Genomic DNA, 12,495 nt, shown 5'->3' with positions numbered 1-12,495 from the left:
TGAGAGGTTAGGACATTTCCAGCCGTGTTTGTGGTGACAAAAAAGGGTATTTCTTAACAAGAGGTTGGGACATTTCCAGCTGTGTTTCTAGCAACAAATGCAGGTATTTTTTAACAATAGGTTGGGACATTTCCAGTGCTGTTTGTATTGGCGAAAGCAGGTATTTTTGTAATAAGAGGTTGGGACATTTCCAGCCCTGTTTTTAGCAACAAAAGCAAGTACTCTTTAATGATAGGTTGGGACATTTCCAGCCATGTTTGTAGCGACAAAAGCAGGTATTTTGAAATGACAGGTCAGGACATTTCCAGCTGTATTTCTAGCAACAAATGCAGGTATTTTTTAACAATAGGTTGGGACATTGCCTTGTGCGTTTGTACTGACGAAAGTGGGACTTTTTGTAGTAAGAGTTTAGGACATTTCCAGATGTGTTTTCGCAACAAAAGTGTGTATTTTGTATCAATAATTGGGACATTTCTAGCCCTGTTTATAGCAACAAAAGCAGGTATTTTTTAACGATAGGTCGGGACATTTCCAGCCATGTTTGTAGCGACAAAAGTGGGTATTTTGAAATGACAGGTGATGACATTTTCCAGCAGTGTTTGTGGTGACAAAAAAGGGTATTTCTAATCAGGTTGGGACATTTCCAGTGGTGTTTGTATTGGCAAAAGCAGGTACTTTTGTAATAAGAGGTTGGGACATTTCCAGTGCTGTTTGTATTGGCGAAAGCAGGTATTTTTGTAATAAGAGGTTGGGACATTTCCAGATGAATTTACAGCAACAAAAGTGTGTATTTTGTAACAATAGTCAGGACATTTCCAGCCCTGTTTATAGCAACAAAAGCAAGTACTCTTTAACGATATGTCGGGACATTTCCAGCTGTGTTTGTGGCAACGAAAGCAAGCCTTTTTTAATGAGAGGTTGCAACATTTCTAGCCAATGTTTGTAGCGGCCAAACTGGGAATCTTGAGTGAAAATGCTTTTCCAACCCTAACCAAATGGTCTTTGTGCCTAAACCTAACAACACGGGAACCACAGCATTGTCACAACATATCCATAATTTGAAGAAACGTACAATGCCAACGTTTATTCTGGCGATTGGGTTGGTTTTTCACAAAAAATGTTGATGCTCACATTTGCAACTTACAGATGTCATGAAACACTTTATTGGCTATTTGCTTTTCTCTCCTTTTCATTTGTTTCACTTGCATGTTTCTTTCTCTTTCAGGTATTGTGGCAGTGCTGTTTTGCGGGTTGAGTCAGGCAAGGTACACAATTCACAATTTATCTTGTGAGAGCAGGACCAGGATCAAGCAGGTGGGTTCATGGAGGATGATTGAGGCCTATTTCATTGTTGTTTTCAAACAGCTTTTTTTTCAGTCTACTCACTTTGTTCACATTACCTTTTGATGCTAATGTTTTTGTCTTGCATGTATGCATGCGTGCATGCACAAACAATCATTAATTGCCATTAGTGCTCTGGTTGTCCAGTGGGTGTCTGTGTGGGAGGCCAGTCTCCAGCTATCTGCTTAAAAGGCTGAGCACAGATGGAGGCCAGCACACTGTCATACTGTACCGCCAAGCTTCACAGAGGAGCAAATAAATCAGAAGTACACACATATACTCATATATGCATTTATTATTCATTATCGGTGCCACAGTGGAGCTAACTGTTTATCACAGAAAAGCCTTTTTAAAAGGCTATGCAGCACATTGAAGCCGTTGCCTATAAAGTGGATTGGCTATGCAGTAGTCAATGCATGTGTATGGTGCAGTATGTTTACTTGGCAGAATGCCTTTATCTACATTTTTATGATTTATACATGCAGCTGCAGCTCAAAGGACAAGACAAAGTGATTTAGTGTATGCAGACACTGGTTGAATAGTTAGTAGGAGAAATGTTTTTCACTTTGGCATGTCTTGTCCTTGTGCTTGTGGAACCCTTAAGGGAAAAGGTACATTTATTCAATTAGATAGCTTTTTACCAGGGCTGTACAGCAAAGCTGGTTAAACTGATAAAAACAGAAAATAATAAATCATTAATGAAATCATAACATCTGCTCTAATTTAATCCAGATACAACATAAGGACCTTAATTAATATTTGATTTCTTATGCAGAAATGCCCCATTAAAATAATTCAGATTCTATTTTCAGCCAAAGTAAATGACATCCAAGCTCTTTGATGTGGCCCGGATCATTACAGGAAATGTCGGACTGAGTCGATGACTTGCAATATTCCTCAATCAGGAAGTATTATGGGAAAGGAACAAGTCTTTCTGAGTCCGGAAAGCAAGCCGTTACACATTTCCACAAATGGCATGTTTCAAATAAAAATCTTTAACGAGAGAATGATGACAAAAAATGTCTGGTGCTACATGCAACCACATTCTGGCCTCAAGCTGTAGATGTTTGTACTTGCTCCCTCAAAGGATCAGGGAATAACATCAACACTGGATTTGTTGTGTTTGTGCAAATCTAAGCCTGTTTACCCATTTCAGATATGATCCGAGTCCTTCACTGTCACCCCGCCACACACACACACACATGCACACACCATCCACACACCATCCACACACCATCCACCCTGAACCCCTCCCTATCTCGGATGACCTTCTCCCTCATGATCCTCTCAATCCCTTTTATAATTTGCAGCTCTTTGAAGTCTTCAACTTCCTGGGGGAGATTTTCATCTTCAGCTACATGGGATATGTATTGTCGACGTTCCCTCACCATGTCTTCAAAGCTCTCTTCATTTCTGGGGCATTTGTATCCTTTTCTACTACATGATGGAGCATTTTCACCCCCCGCTGTGCAGCCTTTGGATCCCACTCAGACCCCCAAAATGGTGTTCTGTTCTGTTCTGTTCTGTTCTGTTCCATCTCATCCACACTCTGCCATAATCCTTATCTGCACAATCATCTGCCACTTATCTGACCAGAGAGGTTATCCTGTTTTCTATCTTGCCTCTCTGCTGCAGTGCAGTGCAGTAATTTCCCCAGTTCTTTAAAAAAAAACTCTCAGCACTTAAATTGTACAGGTTTGATCCGGTGAGCTCTGCAAATGCCATTCAGTCGGTCTCCCGCGATCACCATCTCTGCAGATTAAGATGCTGCAGTGCAGCGTTTGCTCCGAGGAACGCCTATGAAACAGAAATTCAAATAGGTCTTTAATTATTGTTACTGCTGCTTGTTTTCTGTTCTCTAGCAGGGCTCGGTGGAATAACGATGTTTGCCCGTTTGAAATAAGCTTACAGTACTTTAATTTGTAGTGGATTAAGCACCGTATCCCTGTCGAGGTTGAAGATTAAATCTTATTAGTTCTAGAAACTAGTAAAATAGCCTCCTGCTGTTCTTTGTAGTATTCCCATATCGTTAAAGGAAAAATCCACTCTAAAATGCTTTTAACACTGTTAAACGCCTATTGATGGCATTTGCTTTTGTTGCCTGGAAATGGAAGATATTGTTCAGTGGTTCAGTTACCTGATTAGCATTTACTGGCCAGATGTAGAAACAGAAAATGACTTGAGAAGGATTTTTGGCAGTCAATTAACTGTTTAACTATATTAACCAGAAATGCCAACATTTCACTGTTCCAGCTTCTCAAATGCAACGATTATAGCTCTTCTCAGAAATATATCCCTCTGTATATCCTTGAGATTTGGGCTGTTTCTCAAATGAAACATGTAATGAGAAGACGTCAATTTAGGCTCTGGCAAACTGTGATGAGTATTTTTTCACTAAATTATTTATTTAATAATCAGAAAAAAAAGATGATTAATTGATACAAGTTTGACACAGTCTAACATTACATCCAGATACTTAAAGTGTCCATCTTCAGTGTAATTTAACTGAAGGAAAGCCATCAAAAACATAAGTAAATGTCAATTTGAGGGGTCAAAATGCTCAGAATCAGTATTTTACACTTAGACTCAATGATACAAATCACATGTTAAACTTATACTATCATAACAGATGTTTCATATTCACAGCTGCTGCTGTATCTGTCAGCTTTACTTCCTGAGGGGAACAGAGGGGTAATGGACTGCTGGCTACTATTGTCCTTGCCTGAGAGCTGGCATGACGGTAGCGTATGCCTGAGGAGAGACTCTAGTGGCCGCACTCCAAGGGGTTGTTCTTTCACAGTCCAGTGCCCAGATGGCCGGCAATTATTATTACAATCCATCTTCCACCATAGGGTCAAAGGAGCCAGAGAAAGAGTCGACTGAGCAGATTCTTTTTCCAATGCTCTTATGTTCAGCACGAGCGGCTGCCAGGGAGAAGATGTTTGACTCGAGCTTTGAGCCTTGATTGTGCTTCCATAACAAAAGCTTAGAGCGAAAGAAATCTGGCTAACTACACCTCCTGGAAGCTGACCCGGATGTAAAAACAGGAACAAATGGAGGTCGAAGTCCTCTTGTACAGTGCTAAAAGTGTCTATAAAAATGAAATAACCCCAGTGATTCAACCCTGTTAATCGCTCTTTGGTTACGCAGTAGATTTTAATCGCCATAGCTTGCAGCCTTTGTCAGTGACAATGGCGATGGACTTTATTGGAAATGAGGCTGAGATGAAAGTGCTTAATTACCTCCATTCAAATAGCTTCGAGGCCTTTGATAAAGAGAAATGACTGCTTTTGGGAGCAGGATATTGCTTTTGAAAATCCATAGGGTGCATGAGATCTAATATTGACTGCAGGGTGCGAGGGAGCTCTGTTTTAGTAATAGCCCTGTCAGACTAAGGTCCCCTGCCTAAGATATTGGTCCTTTTATTATTCCAGGCATCATATTTAGACTTACTGTAGAAAAGCTAAAACCACATCACCCTATGATGCGGAAGCAGGGGTACCTATCTGTGCAGATGATTCTTAATGACCAAATTTCAAAGAGGGTCTGAAAAATTGTGTTTTCTAAAGGAGTAAAAAGCTTGCCTGACTTCCGCCAGCCTCGCCTCCTCTAGTTTATTGCCTCGAATTCCACTAACAAGAACCAACTGGAGGATCTCAGGCTGCACTTAGGCTCATATGAGATTTTATGGCGCTGCAGTAACTTCTTCTCAAAGTATGACAAAAGATGTGAAGTGTATCCAGGACGGCAGCTATGTCCCCGATAATTGTACAGATATCCTCTCCCTAACTGCTGCCCAGGACACTTAGCATTCAGTCCCATCCTATGTGAAACATCAAAGTGTGTGTGGAGGGCAGAGACAGCTGGCAGAGCCTGATTGGCTTCATGCCTCGGCATGGTGCCACACTGCTGTGTTTGCATCCTAAACAGCAAATATTCAAAGATTATTTGTGTGTGTGCGTGTGCGTGTGAGCGCACACATATATTTATGTTGATATTCATATGTATACTTTAACCGGCTGATCTCACACAGAATTAGTACTTTTGTATTCAGTATGAAATTGTGTATCTTGTCTTATATGCATTAAAAGGATTAGCCTATGTGGAGTCAACCAGGGCTTTGTTTAAGAATAAATAGTGAAACCTTAACTTTAAGGTTCAGTTTGTAGGATTTAGGGGGATATATTGGCAGAAATGGAAAGTAATATGATAAGTATCTTTTCTTTCGTGTATAATCACCTGTAAAATAAGAATTGTTGTGTTTTTGTCGCCTTAGAATGAGCTGTTTATCTATATAAACACTGGCTCTTGATAGGCCAATTCACATTTTTCCAGTAAGTCACAGCTCCTTTATGACAAGAGCATCGGAAAAACACTGATATTTTTTTTAAAACCTGAATATTTGGATCAGAAAAAAAGATAAGCACACATTAGCAGGTGCTGGGCTAGTGGGCCATTTGTTATGTGCCAAATAGCATAGGAGAAACATTGTAAACATGAGACTGCTTTATTCAGTGTTTTGACTGGTTGTAATCAGCAGGTCTGTTTGTTTTGGAGAGTAAAGCCCTGTTTCCACCAAAAACTTTCTGTATGGTACCTTTGTAACCAAAAGTGACCCTTCAGACATGGTACCTAGACCCTAGGTCCATTTAACGATTCCACTGCAAACAGTACCCTTAAATGTTGGCAGGGTTGTTGTCACTACCTGCCCCATCCAGCACTCGTATTTCCTCATCGATGTAAGTCTGCAGCTTGTTTATCGTCTGGAGAATGAGGTTGCACGCCGACATTTTCAGAACAAAATAGAACAGGCAGCATTGAGAGTCTCTCTCCATGGGGTATTAAAAAATAGCAGGGTTATGCATTTAGTTAGTTTCAGGCAAGTGCAGCTGACCGTAGCCCATAGGAACGATGCTCTGCTATGCTTTTTTTTCTCCAAGTGAGGATTAGAATATATGCTGTTCACATAATCTGTTCAAAATTAATATATATATACAGTACAGGCCAAAAGTTTGGACACACCTTCTCATTCAATGCGTTTTCTTTATTTTCATGACTATTTACATTGTAGATTCTCACTGAAGGCATCAAAACTATGAATGAACACATGTGGAGTTATGTACTTAACAAAAAAAGGTGAAATAACTGAAAACATGTTTTATATTCTAGTTTCTTCAAAATAGCCACCCTTTGCTCTGATTACTGCTTTGCACACTCTTGGCATTCTCTCCATGAGCTTCAAGAGGTAGTCACCTGAAATGGTTTCCACTTCACAGGTGTGCCTTATCAGGGTTAATTAGTGGAATTTCTTGCTTTATCAATGGGGTTGGGACCATCAGTTGTGTTGTGCAGAAGTCAGGTTAATACACAGCCGACAGCCCTATTGGACAACTGTTAAAATTCATATTATGGCAAGAACCAATCAGCTAACTAAAGAAAAACGAGTGGCCATCATTACTTTAAGAAATGAAGGTCAGTCAGTCCGGAAAATTGCAAAAACTTTAAATGTGTCCCCAAGTGGAGTCGCAAAAACCATCAAGCGCTGCAACGAAACTGGCACACATGAGGACCGACCCAGGAAAGGAAGACCAAGAGTCACCTCTGCTTCTGAGGATAAGTTCATCCGAGTCACCAGCCTCAGAAATCGCAAGTTAACAGCAGCTCAGATCAGAGACCAGATGAATGCCACACAGAGTTCTAGCAGCAGACCCATCTCTAGAACAACTGTTAAGAGGAGACTGCGCCAATCAGGCCTTCATGGTCAAATAGCTGCTAGGAAACCACTGCTAAGGAGAGGCAACAAGCAGAAGAGATTTGTTTGGGCCAAGAAACACAAGGAATGGACATTAGACCAGTGGAAATCTGTGCTTTGGTCTGATGAGTCCAAATTTGAGATCTTTGGTTCCAACCGCCGTGTCTTTGTGAGACGCAGAAAAGGTGAACGGATGGATTCCACATGCCTGGTTCCCACTGTGAAGCATGGAGGAGGAGGTGTGATGGTGTGGGGGTGTTTTGCTGGTGACACTGTTGGGGATTTATTCAAAATTGAAGGCACACTGAACCAGCATGGCTACCACAGCATCCTGCAGCGACATGCCATCCCATCCGGTTTGCGTTTAGTTGGACGATCATTTATTTTTCAACAGGACAATGACCCCAAACACACCTCCAGGCTGTGTAAGGGCTATTTGACCAAGACGGAGAGTGATGGAGTGCTGCGGCAGATGACCTGGCCTCCACAGTCACCGGACCTGAACCCAATCGAGATGGTTTGGGGTGAGCTGGACCGCAGAGTGAAGGCAAAGGGGCCAACAAGTGCTAAACACCTCTGGGAACTCCTTCAAGACTGTTGGAAAACCATTTCAGGTGACTACCTCTTGAAGCTCATGGAGAGAATGCCAAGAGTGTGCAAAGCAGTAATCAGAGCAAAGGGTGGCTATTTTGAAGAAACTAGAATATAAAACATGTTTTCAGTTATTTCACCTTTTTTTGTTAAGTACATAACTCCACATGTGTTCATTCATAGTTTTGATGCCTTCAGTGAGAATCTACAATGTAAATAGTCATGAAAATAAAGAAAACGCATTGAATGAGAAGGTGTGTCCAAACTTTTGGCCTGTACTGTATATTAATATATATTATAAACTTTTGAAGATCCACTCATTACTAAAAGCATATGCCATTCAAGAGAGACAAAAACAACCAGACAAAACAACTAGAGTAATGGTCAAGGTTGTCATATTAAAATTTAATTTTTTTTTTCAGACTGTAGCTGCTGCAAGAGGCAGCAAAACAGACTTTAATTTTTATAGTTAGTTTTTACTAATGTAAAACTCTCCACAGTACGAACAGTGGTTACAAAACCTTCCAAACCAGCCACAACTCAGCCCTGAGCAAGAGTGACCATCTGCTATTGATATGAATGGACTGCAGTGTGTGATTTTTGGTCCCCCCAACAGAGGGGCGACCAAAAATGGGGACGATATGGAATGGTTCCGTTGGTGCCATCCACAACTTTTCTCAGTGTACCGAACTGAACTGAACCGTACCATACTCCTCAGTGGAAATGGGGCCTTAGAGACCTTTGCAGATAATTCAGCTCCTGGTAGAAACCTCCTGAACCATGGATACTTAGGGAATTCTAACTGGGAGAAGTTTCCTCTGGTTGCAAGCTATAATCCTCACCACTAGATGCCACTAAATCCCCATAAATCATACACACTACTACTTTAAATTATCAGTAACTTATCTTAACCAAGACTGCATACTTAATCTCAAACAACTGAAAACTGGTGCATTTCTGACAACATGTCCATAGGACTGTCAGGTTTCTAATGTGATGAAAAGAAATTATGATTTTCATTGAAAAATAACCCAATTTCTATGGCAACATGTTGACTCATGAGTGTACTTCAACCTGTGAGTGTGTCTCAGTCACTAGTGTTCTCCTTAATCTGTGCTCATTATGAACAGCTCTCCATCTTTATATCAAGGGCCTGTAACATCTACCCCTTGTCATTCCTCCTAAACCTGGGACGCACAGCTAAGATACCATGCGCCTTCCAGCACTTCATGGTGTTTGCAGGTACTGTTCTTAAGAATACCTATTAACATTATTTATTGTGATTTATCTTCATCGTGGCAACATTTTTGTATTTTTCAGCTATACATGTGTCATAGACTTTGGTATGATGTCAAAGCATTAACCCAAGTTTGCCTATTTTCCTATTATGTTTGAAATCATGAGCATCTATTTCTTCATATTTTGGACATGTTTTCAATAATTGCTCCAGGTTATGACTACTAACTGAAGCATCTGTGGGGAAAATGTGCAAAGATGAACTATCTTCACCGCTTACAGTGGCGTTCCTCTTGAGTGTCTCTCCTCAGTCTGATAACTGCAAATGCAGCATCTTTCTGCCTAACAATAGTCTCTAACTTGACAACTTTCAGTGTGTTGCACCACAGGTTAACACCCACATTGTTAACATACTTTGGCTCTTTTACCCTTTAATTGATAGACAGTCAAGCGTGAAAGGGGGAGAGCAAGAGGAAGTGACATGCAGCAAAGGGCCACAGGCTGGAGTCGAACCTGGGCTGCTGCGGCAACAGTCTTGTACATGGGGCGTCTGCTCTATCCACTAAGGCACCGACACCCCTTGAGTCAATGTTAAATGTGTTATCAAAAGTTGAAGCATGTTCAGTCAGAGCAGTAAACAAAACACAATTGTCCTCAGGGTGATGACACAGTGTCAATATTAGCCTTGGTGCCTCATACTGAAGCGCCCTAATTAAATGGCTCTTTCCTGTCCCTGGTGCAGGGACAGATCATGTCCAAGCACCATTGTCGTATTTGATTTTATTGTATAGTCTCAGAAGTCTCGCTAAATGGATTTGCATCCCCAAATTAGCTGGAAACATCACCTTAAATGTTTTTCTACACTGCTTGGTTGCCAAAGTTAAATGAATTTAAGCATTAGACTTGATGAAATGATGGCCATCTTGGATTTGACCTCTCATGGTCCTCAGAGGTCAGATCTGATCTCCCATCACATCTGAAAATTAACATTATGGCATGCACTATGTTAAAAAAATGTGCTGCTTTTCTCATAAAATGCACAATTGTTGTGGTTATCCACTTTAACACCGCTGGAAAGATCCTGTCTGACCACGTCTCCTTTCATAAATGTTGGGTTGGCGGTGTTATTGCTGCAAGAAACACGAAAATGAAAACTTTTACCCTAATTTATCCCGTGGAAACCCTTTAATTATTCCTTTCTCTTCACTGCCTGCAGCTTATGGCATTAGTGGGGATGCTGAAAGATTGCGTCTCCTGTGTGGAAGACGTGCGTTGGTGTGTGTGTCTGTGTCTGTGTGTTTGTGTGTGTGCATAAAGTCAGGTAAGTGGACACAGAGACGGGAGCCATCCTCAGGCTCTGTAATAATTCACTACCCTCATTACAAAAGGCGTTTTCGCATTAATGGGTATCAGCATCTCAGATCTTTTTTGAAAAACACTTCACTCGCTCTCTTTTCTATTTTTGTAGCTGTATTTTGGAGACAACTAAATAAGGCATCGCCTCACTTTGGCGTCTGAGACTAATGGTTGAAGCTCTGAATGGTTTGATGATGCAGGAGAAAGGAATATTTGATGTGAAGTGATGTGGGGTAGTGCAGCAGCAGCATGTTTCTCTGCTTGCCTGACCCACTTTACCTCTTACATAAGAAGGTTTCTTTGTAGAAAGCCCTTGTCTTGCTATTTTTCAAAACTCCCCCATCATCACCACCACCACCAGCACCTCCCCCATCTGTTTCTCATGGCAGAAAAGGATTTGCTGTGGGAATTGTTTTGGCTTTAAGTATTATGTCACCATTGTATAGCAGTCTAAAAGTTAAGGGCTCTTTGCTGGTGAGCAGCTGGTCAATGATAGTGATAATCAGGGTGTAATATGTTACCCATAGACGGAGTTATTAGCTGGAGAGCCCTCTCCTGCCTCTTTCAAATAATTGGTTGGTAGATGGTTGTCTGGTGGTTTGATGGATGGCAGTAATACAGCTGTTTGCTCCTCTGCTCTCAGGTTTCAGGGGGGCTGTGGCGTTTAGCCTGGCTGTAAAAGACACATCCACAGATGTGAAGCGCACCATCCTCACCACCACTCTGCTGCTGGTCGGCTTCACCGTCTGGGTGCTGGGCACGGCTGCTGATCCCACGCTGCGCCGTCTGAACATCAGGTTAGTGCTACCACCTCGCTGAGTGACACAGCTAGTATGATGGAGTCAGATCTTATCGTCCTGTCCCTCCATCTGTCCATCTCTCCTCCGTCATCTGCGGTTTCTCTGTCTCTTAAACAAACACAGACAGACACGGCTTAATTACACTCTCACATTAAGGATTCAGCCCACTTAATATGCAACAGCTCTTTGTAAAGCTTCTCTCAGCATGTTCGAATTGTGCCTCTCCCTCCTCCCCTCGCTGCCTGCTCAGCCCTACACAGGCACTTAGCTCCGTGTGTCTGCTCCAGCTCTGCCCTCTATTAGTGACTTGCACAGCTGGTGCGCAGGGCAAAGCAGGTCTACAGGTCCCTGGAAACTTTTTAGAGAGGAGATAACATTAAAATGCAGCTTGTCAAGCTGTACACATAAACCTGTGTATAAAAGAAACACTGTAGCCTAGTTATATAAAGAATACACAGTCAGTGCTGCTTTTTCTTTTAAAGTCTGCGTACTATGTGTGATTCGAGGCCAGTGGGCGATAATGATTAAGGAGTGCAGAAGAGGCATGAAGGATGCAAGGCAGTAATTAGATACTTATATTACTAAAGTGTAATCTATGGCCCAGATCAGAGTGGTATAATTGACTCCCACAGTCTTTCGAGGCAGTGCTTTTGAATCTCCAGTGGTTTTCCTCTGTGTGTGTGTGTGTGTGTGTGTGTGTGTGTGTGTGTGTGTGTGTGTGTGTGCGCATGTCTGTCAGTGAAGGCAAATTTAACAGTAAGAAAGCGATCTTGAAAAAATTTCAGTGCAGAAAAGAAGAAGTAAATAAAAGCAGTGGTGAGAAACAGAAGCTGGTTTTAAAAAACAGAATAAAATCAAGTTCAATAGATCATTGGAATTGCCCGATTGGATATTTATAGACTATATCAAAAGTAAAAAAAAGAATAGAATATATCCAAAAGTGCACACCCTGGAACATTTTTGCACATTAAAACGCCCCCTCTCAGTGCTACAAAACACAGACGATGAAGCAATTTGTGATGTGAAACAGAACCTGGAGCTCCTCTGTCGTCAATGAACTGCAGATTGCCTTTGGTAATTCAATCTGCCAAGTTGTTTGTTTGAGCTTTTACAGCCAAATAAGCTTCATTTCATTGTAATGCTAACATTTATGAACCAGACAAAGAACCAATATCTCCTCCAGGGCATGGGATTTGTGTCCACAAACACGGGTCTCTTGTTCTGTGTCAGTTGAGCAGCTTAAGGAGTTTTTGCTCTGTTGTCTCTAGATCCTATCTTCACCACGACTGAACTGTGTGAGAATTCAGGCTCATAGATTACACACAGCAACTTCCAAATGCAGGTGAAATCCGTTGCTGGGAGATAAAATCCTAAGGGCTATTAGTAGTTTTTAAACCAATAATGTATGAATGCTTTACT

The 12,495-nt window shown here is 41.4% G+C and overlaps 1 protein-coding gene across 1 annotated transcript in view; it reads left to right on the top strand.

Annotated features, from left to right (window-relative positions):
* The window catches only part of LOC117265084 (sodium/hydrogen exchanger 9-like), a 106,469-nt gene that overhangs the window by 35,072 nt on the left and 58,902 nt on the right, over nucleotides 1-12,495 (top strand). Inside the window, exons 9-12 of the mRNA XM_033639476.2 lie at nucleotides 1,226-1,314; nucleotides 2,652-2,765; nucleotides 8,815-8,926; nucleotides 10,920-11,073. Coding sequence (XP_033495367.2) covers nucleotides 1,226-1,314; nucleotides 2,652-2,765; nucleotides 8,815-8,926; nucleotides 10,920-11,073 — 469 coding nt within the window. The remainder of the gene's footprint in view (nucleotides 1-1,225; nucleotides 1,315-2,651; nucleotides 2,766-8,814; nucleotides 8,927-10,919; nucleotides 11,074-12,495) is intronic.

Source organism: Epinephelus lanceolatus, chromosome 20, assembly GCF_041903045.1.
Source record: "Epinephelus lanceolatus isolate andai-2023 chromosome 20, ASM4190304v1, whole genome shotgun sequence".
Lineage (NCBI taxonomy): Eukaryota > Metazoa > Chordata > Actinopteri > Perciformes > Serranidae > Epinephelus > Epinephelus lanceolatus.
The sequence above is the reverse complement of the archived record's forward strand: the minus strand, read 5'-3'. Positions and strand labels throughout refer to the sequence as shown.